The sequence below is a fragment of the Festucalex cinctus genome, chromosome 8, assembly GCF_051991245.1.
Source record: "Festucalex cinctus isolate MCC-2025b chromosome 8, RoL_Fcin_1.0, whole genome shotgun sequence".
NCBI classification, from domain to species: domain Eukaryota; kingdom Metazoa; phylum Chordata; class Actinopteri; order Syngnathiformes; family Syngnathidae; genus Festucalex; species Festucalex cinctus.
The window spans coordinates 26,365,154-26,388,489 of record NC_135418.1 but is presented as its reverse complement, the minus strand read 5'-3'; the positions used below and the strand labels follow the sequence as shown (position 1 = coordinate 26,388,489).

General features: G+C 40.3%; 1 protein-coding gene and 1 long non-coding RNA gene across 5 annotated transcripts in view; one reads left to right on the top strand and one right to left on the bottom strand.

Annotated features, from left to right (window-relative positions):
- nav1b (neuron navigator 1b) overlaps nt 1-23,336 on the top strand; it is a 70,055-nt gene that overhangs the window by 38,999 nt on the left and 7,720 nt on the right. For 3 of the 4 annotated variants that reach the window (XM_077530965.1, XM_077530966.1, XM_077530962.1), the window contains 20 exons: nt 4,305-4,455; nt 5,764-6,064; nt 8,023-8,782; nt 10,038-10,442; nt 10,889-10,930; nt 12,222-12,379; nt 12,553-12,723; nt 13,470-13,525; nt 13,738-13,761; nt 14,783-14,860; nt 16,391-16,474; nt 16,633-16,744; nt 17,321-17,442; nt 17,866-18,047; nt 18,122-18,278; nt 19,323-19,497; nt 19,568-19,659; nt 19,721-19,816; nt 20,820-20,988; nt 23,037-23,272. In XM_077530965.1, coding sequence (XP_077387091.1) covers nt 4,305-4,455; nt 5,764-6,064; nt 8,023-8,782; nt 10,038-10,442; nt 10,889-10,930; nt 12,222-12,379; nt 12,553-12,723; nt 13,470-13,525; nt 13,738-13,761; nt 14,783-14,860; nt 16,391-16,474; nt 16,633-16,744; nt 17,321-17,442; nt 17,866-18,047; nt 18,122-18,278; nt 19,323-19,497; nt 19,568-19,659; nt 19,721-19,816; nt 20,820-20,988; nt 23,037-23,272 — 3,571 coding nt within the window. The remainder of the gene's footprint in view (nt 1-4,304; nt 4,456-5,763; nt 6,065-8,022; nt 8,783-10,037; nt 10,443-10,888; nt 10,931-12,221; nt 12,380-12,552; nt 12,724-13,469; nt 13,526-13,737; nt 13,762-14,782; nt 14,861-16,390; nt 16,475-16,632; nt 16,745-17,320; nt 17,443-17,865; nt 18,048-18,121; nt 18,279-19,322; nt 19,498-19,567; nt 19,660-19,720; nt 19,817-20,819; nt 20,989-23,036; nt 23,273-23,336) is intronic. The other variant, XM_077530963.1, reaches the window with a different exon arrangement.
- LOC144024580 (uncharacterized) overlaps nt 18,820-23,336 on the bottom strand; it is a 37,124-nt gene continuing 32,607 nt past the window's right edge. Inside the window, exon 3 of the long non-coding RNA XR_013284808.1 lies at nt 18,820-23,265. This is a non-coding gene — a long non-coding RNA (uncharacterized LOC144024580). The remainder of the gene's footprint in view (nt 23,266-23,336) is intronic.

Below are 23,336 nucleotides of genomic sequence, written 5' to 3'. Positions count from 1 at the left end.
TTTACGAAACACCACAAATTTTAAGCGCCAAAGTTTCGATATGTGTCGTCATTTAATGTCAAAGTTTTGGGAGACTGCTTTGATGTCTTCATGCATTTTTTCCATGGGCTGCAATGTGCAATGCAATGTGACACTTTCTATGGACAGAAAAGGCCCACAAATGTGTCCTAATGTGCGTTAGTGAGCACTTCTCCTTTGCCCTCACAGGTGTGGCATACGAACATGCTGAGACAGAAAATTTTGTTAAAAAAAAGATTTGCAGGTTTTTGGTCTGTGTACTTACTAGGGATGTAAAGATATCCAAATGTAACAATACGATATTACAAGTTTTTAATTTATTTTATTTTATTTTTTTAACACAAGTAAATACAATTTACATCAGTAAATAAATAAAAAGTAGGCGAGTGAATAAATATATAAATAAATATATAAATAAGTAGACTATCATCAAACTCATACACACCACAAAACACCAGGAACAAGTCTTTTTATTATTTATATTTATTATAATTATCATGATATTGTTGGGAGGTTGGCGATATTTAAAAAGGGTCACAATATTATTAAAAAAATGAGCTCATATTAAAAAAAGCACAATATTGTGCTTTTGTACATAACATCAATGTTATGTTATTATTATTGTTATGTTTTATTATTATTATGTTATGTTTTTAATACACGCACACATTGATTTCCTCCACATATTGGCTTGCTTCACAGGCATATTACGTTCCCTTTCATCTGACAATTATTGTCGATTTTAAACATAGAAGGGCCAAAACATGCCTAATGAAAATTACCAGAGGGTGCTAGAACTGCACAAATGGAAATCAACCTGACTTTTTAAACCGATGCGTTGCATTTAAATAAATGTGAACATGTCGACGACGATATTGAGGCAGTTTTAATATCACGATATCACGATATTGCGCTTAACGTTACATCCCTAGTACTTACAAGTATTTTAAATACATTTACTCACTTTGTGAGACAGGATCACACCCAATAGGTTGGCTTATAGTTGTGCAGTTTTTGATGGCATGTCACAGAAATAGTTGAATTAGAGTTGAATCCAGATTAGGTCCAAATGGTTAATCCAACATGGAAAATCCCTCCTAACACATTTAGACACTTAAATCTGCCTGTGTTGTGATTTGTTATGCCCTATGTAAGATCTTTAAGTGTTGAAACATTACTGTTGTCAAGTTGCATTGCATCCACTAAGGCAGATTCAAGGACATCTGGGGGCAATGTGGCGTTCCCTCAGTGGAGGGTCAGCAAATAAATGACTCAAGAAAAAAAGAAAAAAAGAAAAATCCATCCACGTTGCTCCGTCAGCGATTTGAATAACGAAGCATCACTGCGGCGCTTTCAGGGAGAATAAATAAAAGTGAGACGATGTGCTGGCTCATGAGTCGAGTTCATCCTATAATGCTTTAATGCTTCGGCTCCTTTTGCCAAGTCTTCTCATGCTGACAAGGCACCATTGACGCGTCGGGGTTAACACTGACCGAAAAGGCCACATCCATCAGGGTGGGGTAAAAAAAAAAAATAGAACATGAAACGTCGTAATTCAAATGCGCATTAGCCATATTGTGGCTAGAAATTGGGCAGACGCGGGAGGGGACTTTTTAAGTCTGAAGTTGACAGAGAATTTATTTTTCCAGTCCGGCTTTGCGCTCTACTACTGCCTTGCGAACTCCGACACTGTAACACACTTAAACATCAATGTCTTTTGTTGTTGTTCTTGCAAAGATTTACTTGCTGATGTACCTCATTTCTTTCTCCTAGATCATATTAATACTTTCCGTGAAAATCTGGAAAAATATGGAAATCCAGGATTGGTCTCCATTTACAAAAGCATTTTTTCACGGATTCTTCCGTCGTGGCATTTGAATATGCCTATCTTGCTCAAAAGACTGACACCAATAAATAATAAGCTGCAGTACATAATCAAAAAGAAGACGACCAGCAAGTACATTTTTTTTTTTTTTTTTTTTTACATGAAGATGATGAAGAAAGCAATGTGGAGGCAGACACAACAATCTTATCAAAAGCATCAATAAGACAGAGTAACGCCAGCATGTCTGCAAACTACAACCACTAACCAACTATTACTATAACTAAAAATGTCACTCAGAACAGAGTATTGGGCTTTTTTTTTTTTTTTTTAACTCATTTAGTGCCATTGACGACTATACACGTCAAAGATCAATTTTTTAACTGGGCTGGCAGTGAATGAGTTAAACTAGATCTCATTAAACTGCATGTGGGCCCAGATGAAGCATTCGGTGAGAGTATAGTCACACTATCTGCTCTGATGTGTATTTACCTCCTGCAGTGGTCATTTTCTACAGCAGAGAGAGTGCTAATGAGAAGGGGGAAGGAAGGGAAGGGAGGGAGGAAAAGGTTTTCCAAGGCTACAAACTAGTCATACCTCCCCGGAGCTCCTGCATGGCGTCATCTAGGGGATTTGTGGTGGCACGCGGAGGAGGCTTATTACCTTGCGCGAGGTTTTCCCCGCCAGATTCTGAGAATAATGAAGTGGAAAGGAAAATCTTTTTAGTTTTGAAGAGCGTAATTTTTATTTATTGTTTTTAAAGAAAAATGTGGGGGTTGTGATGGGGAGGTGCTAGCAGCAAATATTTCTGACCTGTAGATCATGCCCAATTAAAATAACAAAGAATTGTGCATAGGGCGTTATGAACCCATGTTTGTATTTTTTAGATAATGTCATGGCTAATAACAGCACGTTTGCTAAATGCTAATACGCTAATAAGTTTTCTGCCTATTTTTTAAATGAAAAATGAAATACGAGATGCCATAGCTAACTGACAAAACACTCCCAAAAAGTCAAAGCTAACAGGGAAAATGCTAACACTATTACATTTTAAATGTTTGCTCAACGTTGCCATGTTTTAAATGAATTACAGTATAGTGAATTAGTCTTTCCTAACAAAGCCGTCGCTAGCAAGTGCTAACGTATACATTTACATAGTGTACTGGATTGGCTAATCTTTGCTAAAAAAAAAAAAAAAAAAACTAATGTAACAGGCTATTCTTGGCTAAAGAAAGCTAATATAACATGGAGTATGCACCAATCCTTCTTAAATAGAAAATATGCTGTGTGACCCCAGGGAACATGTTTTGTTTTGTTGACACACTACAATAAGTGTAATTGCACATCCACTGCAGTAGGTGGCAGTGACGCTCTCATTGTTAGTGCGTGCGCAAGGAGTGTTAGGTTCCTCTGAAAAATTGTACTTCCAACAATTTTAGAGACAAAGGATACTATTTACAGTTGTGGTGGTGAGTTAGGGGACGCAAAATATTTTCTTCTTCCTGGATGAGGGGTGTAAAAAAAAAAGGTATACATTTAATATTCAATAAATATTTACTCTCAATCTTTTTAAGTATTCGTAATTCAACATTGTTTTATCTTATCAGTCATGAAGTATCATCAATGTGTTCCATGTTGACACTGTCACTTACATATTAGCATAAAACATTCAAACATACAAAGCGTCAAGCTTAATCCTCTAAGAGTGTACAAGATCCTGTATTTTAGTCCTTTTTCCTGTGCTGTTCCTTTCTAATTTTAGGTTTCATAGCCACAAATAGCAATTAGTGGGCTACAAGAAACGAAGTGAACCGACTCAACCCTGAAAAGTTCTTATTAGTTTACCTTTTTCCACTGTAGCACATTTCTGAGCGCAGGCCAGCAGAAATTTGACAACCAACTGTGTAATTATACTTAATCCTCGCTGGGCTCGAACTGCATGTGTTTTATTGCTCTTAATATTTACCTCCAGGCGGACTTGTTTAACTCTGTACAGTTCATTTGAGTCACGCATCCGTGGCCCCCACGTGGGGGAGGTCTGTTTTCACTTGTTGGCCACCAGGCCTGACTTGGCAGCATCTGTTTCAAGGCGACACAGGAGGTTGTGTTGGGAGGGGGAGCTGTCACTCTGACTTCCCTTCACCCAGACCAGACCCTGAACTAACCCTGAAGCTGTCAGAGGTCTTAGTATTTTTTTTTATTTTTATTTTTTTAATCTGGGGTGATTTAGCGGCGCATCCCGGAAAGTTTCCCTTGAAGCACCAGTTAATAAAGATTAAAATGAAATGTCGGGGATCGGGATCGTTTATCACACACTCATAAATAAGTCAAAATCACCTGTTTAGTTTAGCCTGACGCTATTTTCCTCCCGCTAACGTCAGGATTTGTAGCCTCGACTGATCTGCCCATCATATGGTCGTCATTAGCTTTATATATATATATATTTTTTGCTTTTTCATTTCAGCTGGGATGAAAGCAGCTCCATCAGCAGCGGGCTGAGTGACGGTGACGGCGAGGTTTCGGACAACCTGAGCTCCGAGGAGTTCAACGCCAGCTCGTCCCTCAACTCGCTCCCCAACACGCCGTTGGGATCCAGACGCAACTCTTCCGTCATGGTGAGCTGGGGAAACTGTCGTTAAAGCAGCGACATGTCACCATTTGATCTAGTGCTGGGGTCGATTTAATTTAACTCATTCACTCGCAGCCATTTTCACCGAAGCAACCCGTCTGTTTTACTGGATTTTGACTGATTTTGCAAGGCTCACAAAATATTGTGTTCTATTGCTATAAAAGCATGGAACCTATCAAAAGAAAGATTAAAGTCTGTTCTTTCATCAGGAAAAAAAATATTGGTTGATTGAATTTTTATTTTTTATTTAATTTATTATTATTATTATTATTATTAATTCAATCTCTGGTGTAATAACCTTATTTATTGATTGATTGAAGTATGTTTTATTTTATTATCTGTTCTTATTGCTGCTGGAAATGTACATTTCCCAGAGGGAGCCATCCCAAAGGGATCAATAACGTCAAGTCTACGTCTCAAAATACATTTGTATCTGTTTCCGTTTTGCAGCAATTAGCATTAGAATATTCATCGATATTCACATTCCTGGTGAAAAACTGTCAAAAAGAGCTCGTTGCAACATGGTCCTGGCTGATCGCTTATACTCTTCTGCCACCTGCTGGCCCATTTTTTTTTGCAATAACTACCATTACTTTAAGCCACCTCTTCATGTCAGAAGCCGCATCAAAGCCTTCTGTATTCTCTAGCATCAAAACAACTAACTAAATAAATAAATAAATAAATACCTTTTTGGGAGTGAAGGGCAAAGCATTTAAAAACGTATTTACACGTTCTTGGGTTTGAATGAGTTATTAAAGCCACTAGCGTCTTAGGTTGTTGCCAAGAAACAGACAACATGAGTGGAATTATTTTTTCCACATTGTGTTTTGTATGACAAGAAAGCAGGAAGGTAATTGCAGAATCATGGTTCCAAACATGGTGCGCATGTATACATTATTTATCCACATGTTGGAAACTTCTGATTAGACGTAGATGCTTGTATCTCGAGGTCAACTTGCCTCATCTGTTCAGCTCGGTGTGTGTGGCGCATGGTCGTATCACCAAATATAAATGCGCAGGCAACGCAGAGAACCAACCGTTTGCGCGCAAGGAATTAAAAAGTAAATGATTCACAATATGTCCACTTTAAATTGAAAACAGTTCGGGGGGATTTTCATCCTTGCCGTTATATTTTCTTTCCACTGCTCGGGGCAGTTGACTTATCTCTGCTTCTTCCCTTCTGGAATGCAGCCGAGATGAAACAAAGATTACAACTAGCAGCGCAGTCGGGGAGAGATAGCAGACAGACAGCGAGCGATTCTTATCCTCACCGCGCCTCTCGTCTCGCAAACAGCTCCGGACCGACGCGGAGAAGCGCTCCCTGGTGGAGAGCGGACTCTCCTGGTACAGCGAGGACGGCAAGGCGGGCCGCAAGCTGGACGCGTGCGGCTACGACACGGGCAGCCTCAAGACGGAAGCGCCGAGCAAGTGGAGGAAGAAGCCGCCCGGTCCGAGCGACGAGTTCGGCGTCAAAGGGGAAGCCAGGAAGCCTCAAAGTTTGGGCGCGCCGGGAAGCTTTAAGAAGAGTCGGAATGCTCCGGTGGGGGTCACCTCCCCCATCACCCACACGTCGCAGAGCATGCTGAGGGTGGCAGGTGAGATCCGCCATCCGTCGAGTCTTTGTTTAGTATCAACTAGATCTCATTTGTATCGTGGATACTTTTCAAAAACATGCATGTTAAAGCTGTCATACCAAAGTTATTTTAGTTAACAAAAACGGACAAAATGACTACAACTAAAATTGAGAGAAAAAAATAAAAATAATAGTAATAATAATAATAATAATATAAAATAATATAAAAATAAAACAGAAAAATGTTTTTAAAAAATCACTGAAATGACATTTTACATTTACTAAACTATTTAGAACTAATTATAATTATAGAAAAAAAATGTCCTTATTTTTTGTCTTTATCTATGAATTTAATACATGGTGAGCCTTTGAGATTGATTTTAGGCGTGACAGTCACCTGCGAGTTGCGGACCTTTTTAATGTGTGTCGTGCAGAAGTGACATCAAGCAGCAGCCAATAAAAACTTGCCGCCAGATGACGTCACTCCTCGGTGATATTTTTTGCTTTTTTGCTTGAGTAGCTCCTTTGCTTGTGTCATTGAACTCAGCCAGAAATGCAATGCTAGATTTAAAAAAAAAAAAAATGCTTTCCTTTTCTGGTTCATATGTAAAAAAAAAAATGCATACAGTAAAAAAAAAAAAAAAAAAAAAAAAAAAAAAAAAAATCATCCGAGCTTTATTTACTTAGGGTCGTGATTAATCGAATTGATCTATTTTAGAAGCAGTATCATACATTGCGCTGATTGTAATTGAAAGTCTGAGGTCACTTGATTTGTGAATGGTTGTTTTTAAGATATTTTTAATGTATTTTTGTGGAATTTTTACTAAACAATACATGCTGTTTTTTGTTTTGTTTTTTGTTTTATCTTGCACACAAGTAATACACAAAATAAAAAATGAAAACTATTTTGTTTTATCAAGTTTAATTGGTCAAAACAATAAGTGAACAAAATATACTGAAACTAACAAAAACTAAACTATAAATAAGCATAAAAAAAACCCTAAAAGTAATCAAATCGAACAAAGATGGCCTGGAAACTAATTAAAATGAATGCCAATAAAGCTTACTAACAAAATTTTAAAAAACAAAACTTTTATTTTTTATTTTATTTTTCTTCGTATTATTATTATTATTAATTAAATCTCTGGTGTAATGACCTTATTTATTGATTGATTGATTGAATTCTTATTTTTCATTTTATTATTATTGTTATTATTATTAATTATTATTATTATTATTATTATTATTATTATTATTATTATTATTATTATTATCATTAATTCAATCTCTGGTGTAATAACCTTATTTATTGATTGATTGAATTATTTTTTATTTTATTTTCTGTTCTCATTGCTTCTGGACGTGTAAATTTCCCAGAGGGAGCCATCCCAAAGGGATCAATAAAGTCAAGTCTAAGTCTAAGTCTATTTTAATGATTGTCTGATAACGAAATGACATCAAATGTTAATCGTTAACAAATGCGACATAAACTATTACCTATGAAAAAACGAGTGTGAAGGGAAATAATTTGATGACTCAAACATGTCAGAACTCAGCTAAAACCCTTTTTATTACTCATACCTTCACTCTGATTAATCAGAAGAAGGGGAGAAAAAAAAGTTGCTTTGATTATGTGCCCATATTGGGTTTTACGTTGACTTTAATAACACGGACTTATATTACCTTTTATGAATCAAAAGTCTGGCAGTGAGTCACACGTGAGCCACATAAAAGTTCCCCCCAAGTAAACACAGATGTGTTTTTGCTTATGGTTTAACTTGGCTGCAGTGCAAATATTTGATGTGATGCAGGCTCGTCCTTTCACTGTCTTCTAGTTCATCATTTGGGTTCACTTAAAGCTTTTCTGTCCTTTTACTGCTGGGAATGTATGCAAAATATGCACTGACGAACGTTATCTCATTTTTTGTTTTTTTATATATTTTTTTTTATTTTTTGTGTGTTGTCGTTTTGTCTACGCAGCAGCAAAAAATGACAAGCCGCAGGACAAATCGAAGATTTCCGTCAAGACGGCAGGTCTCCAACGTTCCCGTTCGGACGCCGGCCGGGATCATCACATGGAGGCCCGTAAGCCGCCGTCTGGTTTGGTCAAACCCACGACCGGAGCCTCCTTCGGCTACAAGAGAACGCCTGCTGCCACTGGTACCGCCACAGTGCTGACAGCGGGGGGCGCCACCATCTCCAGTGGTTCTGCTACTGTGGGGAAAATCCCCAAGTCGTCAGGCATGTCAATGAAGCCAGTAGGATTCGGGACGCCTTCCGGCCGCAAGAACAGCTTTGATGCCAGCGGCGAGTCGAGCTTCCTGGGGCCCAACGCCCGGAACAGCATCCAGTACCGCAGCCTGCCTCGACCGGCCAAGTCCAGCGCGCTCAGCGTCATCGGTCGCCCCGCGTCCCGACCCGTCAGCGGCACTCTCGACCCGAGCCTACTGACCCTGAAGCCCGTCAGCGTCGCCTCGGCAAGCCCCAGGGCGAAAGAACCCGCCGCTTTTAGCAGCAAAATGTCTCATCGCACCACGGCCGTCCCGGTGAACCAGACTGACCGGGAGAAGGAGAAGGCCAGGGCGAAGGCCGTGTGCGCCGATATGGAGGTGGACTGCGCGTCCCTGAAAGGAGATCAGCTTGCGTCTGAGTCTTCGCGAGAGTCCGTGGCGAAACTGCACGGCTTGAGACGGACCGGCAGCAGCAAGTATCCGGAAATGTCCTCGCCCACCACGCCAAGGTGCCACCAACTCGCCTTTGAGGCATCTTGTCGAAATGTAGCCAGTGTAGAAGCATTTTAAGTCCGCTTCTTTCCATAAAGTTAGCTGGTCTAAATGGTGATTCATTTATATAGTACCTTACAAGGCGCTTTACAATAGAGATAGATCGGTAAGTTTTTTTCAGGGACGATACCGATGCCGGTTATTAGTCATCAAGGTGGGGCGATAACCGATATTTGAAGTCAATACTCATTTTCAGTAAAAAGTCAAGTTTATTTATATATCCCTTAATCACAAAATATGTCTCAAAGGGCTTCACATGCCCACACTTGACAAATAAACGACATCCCCTGATCGAACCACAAAAACTAAAAAAGATCAGGGGGAACATGAGAAACCTAAAAAGGGGGTAAAAGAAATATTGGCATAAAAAAAAAAATCTTGACTTTGTTGCAATGTCTTAAAGCATTAATGCGTACTAAATCATTTTTCAGACTTTTCAAAATGTAGTTGTTTTTTTTGTAGTTTTTTTAAATGTCTAAAAAAAATGTTCAGGGAGCTCTCAAGCTAAATGGACACTTAAAGAAGTAATTGCCATAGCTCTGTTTTTTCCTCAATTACAGTATTAAAAAAAAAAAAAAAAAAAGCCTTCAACTTTCACAATTCTTTAATGTTTTATTGTCGAACAAAAACAAAATGTTCACATCTCTTATAAAGTTAGCTAAAATTTTAAATAAATAGATTCCTGAGATTAAAATGGTTTTAGCTTTACCTTTTATCGACCATCAGATTTAAAAAAAAAGATTGATACCGATATTCGTCAAAATCCCCAATATCGACACCCATATCAGTCTATCCCTAATTTCAAATGCAGTATAAGGTGCAACTGGGGCTTCACTATCTGGCTCAAAGATACTTGGTCCCAATGGCATGGGATCGAACTCACAAACTCTGAGTTGTTATGCAGCCACTCTACCACTGAGCCACGCCGATAGTCTCCAGCTCTCTTATACATACTAGCATCAGACACATTTTGTCCCAAATCATATAGCTAATGACAAGGAGAGGTCCTAATATGGCACCCACCTGTGTCCTCAACGTGGACAAATGCTATAGAAGATGGATGGATGGGAAGTAAAGAAACAAAAGAGATAATATCAACACACAGTATTAGTATAGGCTACATTTCCTTGGCAATCCTTAAATAGGATTAAAGTATTTTAAATAGATGGATGCTGTTTTTGTATGAGCCATTTTGTTGTCTTCTTCCTATAGGATGTTAGCCAAATGTTTGGGACGTCCACCCAGCTTGGCTCACCTGGACAAGGTCAACTCCAACAGCCTGGACTCCTGCGTGACCATTCAGGACCTCCCTCCCAAAGTGCCCCCTTACTCCAAGCTCCAGGATCTGGCCTCGTCCCACTCGGCCGCCCGTCTGACCCCCAGCCCGGCGCCCGTCCTGCACATCGACTCTCCCGGCTCGTACGCGAGCGACGGCCTGGCGGGGTCGCCCCTGCTTTATCCCAAACTGTCCACGATGCACCGCAGCATGGAGTCGCTGCCCCTGCAGATGAGCGTGCCCGCTCGGGCCCGGTTTGGCGGCAAAGAGTCGCGGGATCACGAGAGGGGCGCGGGGACGTGGGGCGCCGGGAGCAGGACGTCCCTCAACCTCTCGGAAGGGTCGGTATCGTCTCAGTGGCCGTTAGAGCGGTGGTTCTTTAACCTGGGTTCGATCGGACCCCAGTGAGTCGGTGTCAGGGGTTCGGTGGAGGTCAAGACCCTGCTTGGTCATCATTGGCTGCAGGTTATTTTCCTACATTTTGGCCTATCTATGCTGCAGGGAATTTGGCGCGCTCAGTAGTCAACTTGTCGCTGTTGTGATAATACGTCATGTAATTTTACAAAAACTGTCGAGCAAAAAAGAAAGTGGTCGGACGAATATGTGCAATACGGATTCACATGTATGACGGAACGTATGGTGTTCCACAAGGTTCAATTCTGGGGCCTTTGATGTTTTGTGGGATTCAGTACCTCCAACAAGGTTAAGAACCACTGCATGAGAGTGAGGAAGTTTTTATTATTATTATTATTATTATTAATACAGATATGCTTTTTTCCCCCCACAGGTTACAGACTGATAGGAACACATTGCCAAATAAAGGCTTAGAGTAAGTTCATATTAAACATTTAGTCCTCGGTTTACGATGGATCCAGATGGTTTCTGTGATTTGGACTTTACGACTGCGTTAGCACAAGTTAGAGCAGAGTCCCGGGTTGGCCCTCTGGCCCACAGGGCAGATGCTCGTTTAGGCCGGCCTATTTTGTTGCCAATCGTGTGCTTATTCATAATTATTTTTGCTACATTTTATCTGGCCCGCAAAATAGAAGGACCAATCCATTCATTCATTTTGAATATATAGATAGGAAACACTGCGATTGGCTGGCAACCAGTCCAGGGTGTACCCCGCCTACTGCCCAAAACAGCTGAGATAGGCGCCAGCAGCCCCCGCGACCCTTGTGAGGAATTAGCGGTCAAGAAAATGGATGGATGGAAGATAGCAAACAGAAACGTCATCAATAAACATCAGTAGCAGAACTACATGTTAGGCAAGAACTAAAAATTAATTATTTGGTATGAAATCTAGGCCTGTTTAGTTGAACACAAAGATACTGTTGTATGACTGGTAACAGGTGGAAGCACTGGTTAACTCATTTTCTCCCAATAACGTGTAAATACGTTTTTTTTTTAATGTAAGTATCCCAAAGACGTATTTATAGTTTTTTTTTGTTTGTTTGTTTTTTATGCTAGAGCATACAGAAGGCTTTGATGCAGCCTCTCAACTGTAAAGAACGGTTGCAAAAGTGGTAGTTATTCATTTATTCATTTATTCATTCAGTTATTATCAACCAGGGCCATGTAGAAAAAAAGCTCAATTACTTAAAATTTTAAATAGATTTGTGAAAACTGATGAAGCTTAGCTCTCTTCTAATGCTAATTGCTGCAAAACGGAAACAGATAGAATCATACTTTTTTTTTCCTGATGAAAGAAGAGACTTTAATCTTTCTTTTGATCGGTTCCATGCTTTTATAGCAATAGAACACACTATTCTGTGGGCCTTGCAAAATCAGTCCAAATCCAGTAAAACAGCCGGGAGTGAACGGTGAAAATGGCTGGGAGTGAATGAATTAATTGTGCCATCTAGTGGAAGAGAATTTAATTGTTTTTTCTGTCACTAAAATATATATATGTATGTATGTATGTATATATATATATATATATATATATATATATATATATATATATATATATATATATACACATAAATAGTAAATGGCAAGTTACAACACTCATACATATCTAGAACTCCGAAATCCATCGTAAACCGAGAACACAACCCCCCCGTCATCGCACCTCATTGTCGCTTGTTGTGTTTGACCCTGAATCTTTTCTCCCCAAGACGCTGCAGCTCGAGCCTGTCGGAGAGCGACGGTATGAAGCCGGGGCGCCGCCACTCGCACAACGCGACGTCGGAGCGCGACAGCCCGCCGCAGTTGCCGTCGCCCACCCGCTCTATCCACCTCCTGTCCGCCAACAAAGCTCCTCTCACCAACGTGGGTGAGTGGACATTTTTTCTCACAAGTACTTATATAAGGGATTTTCTTCAGGTATTCTAGCTTCTTGTCACATTTCAAAAAATGTGTTAGGTTCGCTGATAACTCTAAATTGTCCATAGATGCGTATTTGTGTGTTATGCTCACTGTGAGTCTCTCACTTTTTCTTTCCCCAAGTTGCCCCGATTTCTTCTTCGGGCACCCCGAGGATATCGCGCTCCAACAGCATCGGCCCCCCCGGTGACTGCGAGCTCTATGGCTCCTCCCCGCTGGGCAGCACCATGTCACTGGCGGAGCGACCCAAAAGCATGATGCGCTCCGGCTCCTTCCGGGAAGCGGCAGATGATGGTGAGCCTGGAAGAAAAAAAAAACAATTCTCCTCCTCCGATGAAATTATCCAATATAGTATAGTTGTGGAGCTTGCTCACATTTCACCCGATTGTCAGTATGTGTGCGCACTTGAACCAAATTAACTTCATTGGGAATGCTAAAATGTGTCTAGCATGAAGTTCTTCAATCAGGAACCAAATAGTTTGACGTTAAATATGGTTGTAATATTTAGGGATGTAACGATATCCAAACATCACGATACGATATTATCACGATATGAAGGTCACGATACGATAATTATCACGATATTGTTGGCGATATTTAAAAAAGATCACAATATGGTAAAAAAAAAAAGAGCTCATACTAAAAAAAACACAATATTGTGCTTGTGTACAAAACAGCAATGCATATAAACCACGTAAATCTCTAATAACAATATTGAGTCACTTACTTGCTAATGCAAGCACACACTGAACGCTTCACAAACAAATCAGGCTCTCCTTTATATGACAATTAGCATAGATTTTAAACAGAGAAGGCCAAAACATCCCAAATGAAAATTAAATTGCACTAATAAAATAGCCATTAGAGGGTGCTAGAACTGCACAAATGGAAATCAACCTGATTTTTGTTTCACAGATGTGTTCCTTTTAAATATTGCGAACATGATGACGACGATATTCGTGGCAGTTTCAATATCACGATATTGCCCTTATCGTGACTTCCCTACTAATATTGGACTCATAATTTGTCTCCTTTTGCAGTGCACGGCTCTGTACTCTCTTTAGCTTCCAATGCTTCGTCCAACTATTCCTCCTCGGTGAGTAAATTCTATTTTCATCAAAATTATTTGCAGGCCTTTTCATTTAAATAAAAGCATCTTTAATGCCCTGCTATGGCGTAAGGTAAACGATTAATGTTGCTCTGTTACAAATTGTTCACAAAGAGCCCAGCCAACAACAGTGTCAAGTTTGCGACAATTTTAACAACTTCTTACAAAAGTTACCGCTCTCATTTACATGCCTTGCGTAGAATGAGGACAGGATACAAGGGGAGGTAAGTACTGCAGGAATGCATCTGGGTCGTGTTCTGCTGGATTGGGTCCATTTGGCAGATGTTCTGTGTTGTATTTCGTGGGAACTTAACTCCAACAAAAGTCTCCACAGAAGCAATTTTCACAATTCATAACAATAGTTCAATAGTTCAATAATTCAATAGTCAATCAAGGACATGTTTTGTTTTTTTGTTTTTGTTTTTTTGTAAGTAAAAACAACCAGCATTCACTTGGAAACCTGGTCATTGAAAAAGTAGCAACCATAGAAAAGATAAATACGTGAGTGAATGAATGAATGAATGAATGAATGAATGAATGAATGAACAAATGCATAAAATAAAAATAAACAGTTAGTACTCTTGCTTAACTCGTGTAATGTCATGTATCCCATCTTGTGTCCAAGATTTAAGTTAAATGTAATTTTTTTGTCCTTGATATTATCACTTATCCAGACTTTGTTGTTGTTTTTAAGCCTGTTAACTCATTCAATCCCAAAAACGTGTAGAAACATTTTTAAATATTTTCTCCTTCCCTCCCAAAAACGTGTTGAGAAGTTTTTATTTATTTATTTTTTTTAATGCAAGAGCATACAGAAGGCTTTGATGCAGCTTCTGACATGTTGTCAGCAGAGTATAAGAGATCAACCATGGCTATGTTGCAACTAGCTCTTTTTGTCAGTGTTTTCACCAGGAATGTGAATATTGACGAAACTTGCCTATATTCAAATGCTAATTTCTGTAAAACAGAAACACATACAAATATACTTTTTTTTTCCTGATGAAAGAAGATACTTTAATCTTTCTTTTGGTAGGCTCCGAGTTTTGATAGAAATGGAACACAATATTCTATAGGTCTTGCAAAAGTCAAAATCCAGTGAAAGAAAAAAAATGGCTGGGAGTGAATGAGTTAACTAGATTGTTTGTGACATAATCGCAACTAAAACAGCTTCACTGTTGTTCTGTGCCTTGGTCCATAGAAAAATCTCAATGTTTAATGAGCTGACGGTTGATCTTTCGTCCTCAGCAAATCCGCAAACTGCGCCACGAGCTGGAATCCTCCCAGGAGAAAGTCGCCGACTTGACCATGCAGCTGTCTGCCAACGTACGTGCAGCATGACTTTACGACTACGCCGTTTGACTTACAGTCACTCTCCTTCGAAAAAAGCACCTTTACCTGCTGTTTATACAGACTTCCAGCACATTGGATGGATTTACACTGCACAGTTCATGTGACACAATACAATTTTTTTTTCCACCCGCTGTCAATTGAGAAACGAGTTCAGAAACAAGCCTTCAAAATGTGGATTACAATCATGTATATTTGTATTAGTGCTGTCAAAGTTAATCACAAAAAAATATTGCATTAATTATTGTATTACCACAGATTAATCACACTATTAATTTTGACCGCAGATGATCCTTTTTAGCCGACAGCGGATGGTTACGTTGAAGGTGGCGGTTCGAGTTTGAGCAATAAACATAACTACATGCATTAAAGTAAGGCATTTAATAAATGTTTACATACGCCGTAAGTCATTTTTTCCCATTTTAAATTATGCAAATAATGAATTGATTAGAAAAAGCAGGATGAGCGTGTCTGCGATTGGTTGGCAACCAGTCCAGGGTGTCCCCCGCCGAGTGCCCAGAGCCAGCTGAGATAGGCGCCAGCACCCCCCGCGACCCTTGTGAGGAATGAGCGGTCAAGAAAATGGATGGATGGACGGAGGATGAGCGTGTGCAGTGAATATAAATTTTTGAAGATGTGCTCATAACATTAAATGTCGAAAAAATTAACACATAACAGGTGCGCTTCAAATTTAGCGGGCAAAATATGTTGGGGGGAAGAAAAAACATTTTAAGTCAGTGATTAATCATGATTAATTAAAATTCTAAGATGTGATTAATCTGATGAAAAAAATGTAATCATTTGACAGCTCTAATTTGTATATAAAAAATTAAGCATTTACAGTTGCCACAAGATGGCAGCAAAGCAAATCAAATGTCTAAAATAAATCTCCACTATCGAGCGTTTAATATTTGTGTTTTTACTACATTTCCGTGTTGACACTCGTAGAGTTATTTGTGTGCATTTTGGCATCTGCATCACATCGAATCGGACACTTGCAGTGTAAATCCAGCAGTTAATTTAACACAAAGTAACCCAGACTCACTTCCTTTTTTGACACTTTTCACTTTTTTCAACTAACCTGGCCATTGTTCAATATAACACCTGCTTGTGTGCGTGTCACTGTGTGGGTTATCCCCACGCCTAACCACCGCTGTCCTCTCTTTTTATTCCCTTGGCCGCTAATTGACTCACGGACTTCCTGCTGCTCGCTGCCTGCCCCCCCCACTCTCCCCTACCCGCTAACCGGTTGCTCTCCTGCGGATGTTGGGCGGAGCAGTTAGGCCAGGTTTGTTGGAGCGAAATAACATGCGAGTCAAAAACGTATTGTGAGAAGTGTATCACACCCCCGTCATGATCCCGCCCACTTCCGGTGCAACATCGCTGTCTGTCACACTATCCACCACCATCCATTTCCCCCCTCCCACTGTTGAACGTCACTTTCTGAGCTGTGTCAGTTGCAAGCGGTGAACCTGAATTTGAAACTCTGCGTGTATGTCAAAACAGGCTAACCTGGTCGCGGCTTTTGAACAGAGCCTGGCGTTGATGACGGCTCGCCTGCAGACCTTGTCGGCTTCCTCTGAACAAAAGGTTGGTGAGATGATAAGGAGAATAAGAAGCAGATTTAGGGGCAAAAAGTGTCCCAGGTGTTTTCTGCCTTTTAACCCTGTGAGCTAAGTTTGACTAACGGCCAGATGTGACTCGTTACACTCGCCGTGAATTCACCAGAATGTTTTGTCTCCCCTCAGGATTCTGAGCTGAACGACTTGAGGGACACCATCGAGATTCTGAAGACGAAAAACACAGAAGCACATGAAATCATTCAGGGCGCCCTCAATAATTCCGAGATTGTATCTAAAGGTAAAACGTACATTTCACTTTGGGGTGAACTCACTTTTGTTGCCAGCATTTTAGATATTATTGACTTTGTGTTGATGTCAGGATGACAGTAAATTGACATCGTTACAGAAGATGGACACTGACTAAGTAGTGTTGTTCAGAATGGTATCGGCCGAGGCGCCGATACTGCATTAAAACAGTGGTATCGGTATTGGTGACTACTCACAAGTAACATGCCGATGCCATTAACACCAACGCTAATATAGGATTTCGGATTTAGCATCTTGTGTATTGCTCGTGAACGACATTCACTGATATGTGACATGCTCACTGCATGCCGATCTAAGATATCCGATTGGCCCTTGAATGCTCTGAACCAATGGCAGGACAGCTTTCTGAGGTATCGGTATAGGCCGATACTGCAAAGCTGGGTATCGGAATCGGTATCGGGGGTCAAAAAACGGTATTGGAACAACACTAATGTTAAGTGTCATTTATTCAACGTTGCCCATGAAAAGTTACAATTTACAAAACTGTTAGGGGAGGTAGCGCGTATACAAACTAAATGTGTCTCTGTTGTGGCTTTATTCTGCTCAGAACTGCAAATAAATCGTCAGAACTCATCCGAAAGCCTCTCCAGCCTCGCCAGCACCACCAGCCACTCCAGCATGGGCAGTCTCAAGGAGCAGGAGGCCAAGAAGAAGAAGAAGAAGAGCTGGGTGAGGAGGACGCATGCATTATAAAATGGTTGATCAAAAGCAACGCAATCTTTCTCGCATGTGTGTGATCGTGCTATTAAGTAACGATTTTGTTTCTCTCACATGCTGCCACCTGTTTTTAATTTCAGGTGTATGAGGTGAGTTACGGTGGCTTGTAAATCCTTCATCTTCCATATTTGTTTTTTCCTGCGCATTGTGTTTCTAAGATTATGTTGTCTCATTGAACTGCTTAGTTTGTGCTCAGACTTGATTAAATATGTCTGCAAATAGTGGCATCGAGTGCTCAATAAACACGTCGCTGCAGAAACTAGTTCATGCTGACATTTCTAACAGCTTTGAAATATACATCAGGATTGCTTGTATTGTGTATTTATTTAGCAGATGTGAAAACGACATATACTGTTCCCTTCTCAACCTTGACAGTTACGCAGCTCGTTCAACAAAGCTTTCAGCAAGAAGGGCCCCAAGCCGACGGGCCCCTATGCCGACATCGAGGAAATCGCCACCCCAGAGTCGTCGGCGCCATCTTCACCTAAAGTCAACCATGACGGGGCTGACCCTCCGCCGTCGTCCATGACAGCCTCAGCCTCTGCTTCGTCATCCGGGTAATGCTGCTTCTCTAAAACGCGCCGAAGAGTCGGAAGACCGTGTGCAATAAGCGTACCGTAAACGTCTGTAGGCTCTGCGAGGGAAGCGAGGTGGCGGATGACAAGGTTGTGTCGGGCCTTCGTTCGGAACTGTGGGAGAAGGAGCGGAAACTTACCGACATCCGACTGGAGGCTTTAACCTCGGCCCATCAGCTGGAGCAGCTGCAGGAGACCATGACCAACATGCAGGTTTGAATGTGTTTTGCCTTTTTCTCCACACACCAAATTCCCTGACAACGAAAGGGGAAACTGACGTTTTTACTCCAAGGCCCGCTTAAGGTCCAATGCATACCACGTTTATACTATATTGTTATATTCTCGTGTTACGCTTTCCCCCACTGATTTAAAAGGACAGTTTTAATGGAGGCCATATTTAATCGGCTATGCCACGGGTCTGCAACCTGCGGCTCTGGAGCCTCATGTGGCTCTTTAGTCCATCTCCTGTGGCTCACTGTGGATCTTTCTTAAAAAAATATATATATAATAAAATGAAAAAAAATAAAATAAAAAAGTAAAAATGTAAAGGTATTTTTTTTACATATTTAAATTTTTTAGATAAAATACTATTTAAATTAATTAATAAAATAGATTTTTTTTTTAAAATGAATAATATTGAAAAAAAAAATCCCAAGTCCAAATTTGTATGTTGTCAGAAACAGACAAAAGGTAAGGTAGATGAAAAAGCTTTTATAAAATAGAAAGGTAGAAAATTACCATATAATGTGCATAAAATTGCCCCCCAAAAATCTGAAAATGTATTTTAAAAAAGGCAGAAAAGAAATTTTTCAAAAACTATAAAATGTCCACAAACAAAACAAAAATCCTGAAATTACATTAATGTACACAAAATTGTCCAAAAAGTCCAAAAATGCAAAAAAGAAATATATATAAAATGTCCAAAAACAAAAGAAGAAATCCCCAAATATACCATAGAATTTCCACAAAATTGCCAGAAATGTCAGAGAATTGGTAGCAAAAAAGGCAGTTAAAAAGTAAAAAAATAAAAATAAAAAATAGCCATAAAATGTCCAAAAAAAAGTAAGAAGAGAGGCAGAAAATTTACCATAATATGTTCATAAAATTGCCAAAAATGTCAGCAATTTGACAGAAAGACAGAATAGTCTAAAAATGTCTAAAAAACTGCACAAAATTAGACTAACACTAACACATTCTAACACACATTCTTTCACTGCTAAGTGCTAATGCTGCAAATTGTCTCCACGTTGGCAACAGAGGAGAGTGGACAGTCTCAAGGTGGAGAACGACCAACTGAAGACTTGCGGCATGTCCCCCTGCCCATCTCCTGGACCCTCCAGCTCCGTCTCCCAGTCCTCGGGTCTCACTTCTCTCGCTAGCTTGTCACCACGACACTCTGTTGCGGTGCGTGATGCCAGGAGAACCAGCACAGGTACGATTACAACCCTGACATATTATCATGCTACTGCGTCGGCCGTCCAATCGTTATCTCCTTCCGGCAGATTCCATGGATTACTCCAGCCTGTCGTCGCAGCGAGACGACCACCGTGTCAGGGTGGTGGTTTGCGTTGCAGATTTGCACGTCTTCAAAGATGTAAGTGTGCTGCTGTTGTTTGTTGAGCTGCAGACGACATGCTGATACGCGCGCCTTGCAGGAGGTGAAACAGCAGGACTTCTTCCTCGGCACCGTCAGGGTGAACGGCAGGATGGACTGGCCCATGCTGGACTCCGCCGTCAGCCAGGCCTTCAAGGTGAGACAGCTTCTTCTTTGCGTACGACATGAGGAGCCATTTCGGGGTGACAACCTCAAGTCTTTTTAAATATGAAGCCCCACGCTTGCCACAGTTTGGCCCATTCACAAGGGGTGTGCTCAAAAAATCGATACGGCAATATATCGTTGCGAGCCTCATTACAATACACGTATCGATACGCAGAATCGATATTGCTCGTTATACGTCGTTAACATTTGCCATTGCAGTTTGCATTGTACCTAAAAAATAAAAACCAGCAGCGTCTTTGAAGTTAATTGCCTTCAATTAATGCAAAAATGGCTCACCAGTGATTGGACACTGTGTCTTGCTAAGAAAAATGAAAGCAGAGGAAGAATATCAAAATTTATTTCCTTATAAACTTGTGTCTTAATGTACCAATTTTCCTATATTTTGTTTAAAAAACGAAATAGAATGTGTTACATGAAAAAAATGCTGTGTTTATTTCCCCAAATATTTCCAACAAGCACATTTTAGAGCTGTAATTTTACCACTTTGATATTTTTGCTCATATCAGCTCATGCCTATTAATAAATTTTCCCGGTGTGTCTGTGAAAATTGCTCCTTGCTTTGCAGTGCGTACATATTTCGACCAGGCATGCCGCTTGGTGGTAAACCAGAAGAGCTACTTAACATAAAAACATTTTTGTCATCCAGCATAATAAACATATCCTTTAGGTATACATATGACTGTTATGATAAAATTCAAGTAAATTAATGTAAAATATTGGGATACGTATCGGCTTGAAGATCATGTATTGGGATACATATGTATCGCGATACGTATCATATCGTGACCCCTGTATCGCGATACGTATCGTATCGTGACCCCTGTATCGCGACCCCTGTATCGCGATACATATCGTATCGTGAGGTTGGAGGCAATACCCGGTCCTACCATTCAACCTTCAAGCTTCCGATTCCTCTTCTTCTTTTCTTGCCATTGCTTGGCATTCATGATTCATTGCTGCGCCATTCTTTCCAGGTTTACGTTGCCAAAGTGGACCCCACCTCCAGTCTGGGCCTTTCGACCGACTCCATTTACAGCTACAGCATGGGTCACATCAAGAGGGTGCTGGGCGGAGAGGCGCCAGAGACGCAGCCCTCGCGCTGCATGTCCCGAGGTCCCACCAGCATCACCGTGACTCTCAAAGGTACAAGGCACAAGTCACCAGTGTGCAATCATGTTTTTTTTTTGTTTTTTTTAGAAGATGCTGGATTTTATGCACATCCACAGTTTTCGTCAGAAACGAGACGTGTATATGTGTAAACAAACGTGAACTGCAATTTGCGAGGTCGGCTAAAGTTGTTTCTGCAAGACTTCAATGTGCTTGTTTTGATGCAAAGTCAAGCAAATGTTTTGATTTAAAAAGTTGTGAGTTAAATATTTATGACGCATCTACATTTTGGGCCTACCTTTGAGCATTTATTTTCACATTTAACAACTTTTCATGCCCTCCCAAAATACTTTACTGCGCTGACATACCAACCTTAAAAACATGTTATGTGTTCCTGACACAGCAAAATAATTTGTACATCTTGTGTAAGATGTACAGGTCAACTTAATTGGCTTACAGAAACAACACAAGTAGACTACACACCATTAGAGAAGGAAAAAACAAATAGGAACAGTTTTTTTTCCTGGTAGTGTGTTGTCTCTTGCATTGAAAGAAAAAAAATGGTTAAGCATAAAAACAAAAACAAAAAGTCAAACCAGGAAAGAATTTTTGCGGTGATTGACGTTTTACTTTCTGAGCAGATGGAATGGAAAATGGATGGATGGAAATCTGTAAGTCCTTTTAAACAAATAAAGTAAACCATGACCTCTGAAGCAAAACTCAAATTTTGCACCATCTCCGTATGAAGACTACAATAAGCCGCAGTGAAGCGGAAAATCGCGTCTAACCCGCGTAATTTGATGCCCCGTAAGTCAGCGCCAGCCGGTCCCCCCGCCCCCTCCCGTGGATGTCAAATCGGAACCCTACACTTGCGCTAGCCGGCGGGTTCGCCCGCACCGAAAGTTATTTTCAGAGCCGAATGCTTGGGCAACACATTGCTTACGAGGTGATACGGAAACAAATTTGCGTGATGCCTTCTTCCTCCTGCCGTCGTGACGCCATCTTTCTTTTTAATGAGCCATTTTCTCAAATAACAAACATCACGTTTGTCGTTCTTAAGGTGATGTTGATCATAAGTATTGTGTTGCCGGGTTTAAGCTCTTATTGCCTGCGACGAAAAAGTTGGCAATGACATTTGTTGTGCTTCCAGAGAAATTTGAGCCCCATTGAGGCGGATGATGGCGTTGTAATTAACGGCCCAAAAATAACTGTCTGTTATACTGCTCTCATTCAGAATTGCAATGTTAACGAAAGTACTTTTTTTTTTTTTTTTTTTTTTTGGGTTACAGTTATATACGCTTATAACATATTCTCGCTGTCCCGTGAAAATCACTTATGTCTATTTTTGTCATGTTTATGGGATGAACCTGAATGCAGACATTTTACACAAAAACGTTTTAAAAAACAAAACAAAAACATCATCATCATTAGGGGTATGAATTGCCTAGTACCTGACGATTCGATACGTATCACGATTCATAGGTCACGATTCGATTCAATACCGATTAATCCCGATATGAATTTACAAGTTGATTGTTGCGATTTTTTTACTAAAATTTAGAAAATACCATTCAGTAAACTTGTACATGTACACTGTAAAGATTTGTATGAAAATGTATTATTTATTGATCTGAAACTTCAGTTTTATAACTGTGAGCCACTGTATTTAATTTTCATGTTAGAACAGCATTGAAATAAAATATTAAGGCTTAATGTTCCATTAATATAACATTCTTCCATGCTTAAGGTGTGAAAGTTCGACATTTTGTTGAATATTTTTCCATCAAAAATCGATTCGGCTGCCTTTTGAATCGATTCGAGAATTGCGTGCTGTAGTATAACGATATATTGCTGAATCGATTTTTTTTAACACCCGTAATCATCATCAACTGTGACCCTCCTTTCACATATGCAAAACATTAGAATAAGTAACTCTAAAAGTAGCCCTAAAAAAGTATCACTATACACGGCAGATTTGAGCAAGGCAGCACAAATTTCCTTAACACATATATAGATAAGTTCCAGGACAAAAAAGGAATGTTATACCGTGTCTTTATCCATCTCCTCAAAATCTGTGTTTGCAGGTTTAAAGGAGAAGTGCGTGGACAGCCTGGTCTTCGAGACCCTCATTCCCAAACCCATGATGCAGCACTACATCAGCCTGCTGCTCAAACACCGCAGACTCATCCTGTCCGGACCCAGCGGAACGGGCAAGACCTACCTGGCCTCGCGGCTGGCCGAGTACCTGGTGGACCGCAGCGCCCGCGAAATCTCCGACGGCATCGTGGTGACCTTCAATATGCATCGGCAGTCCTGCAAGGTGAGGCGAAAGCCAATCAAACAGCGGGTTGGTTTCTTCAAACTAGCATTCCAGCATCTTTTTT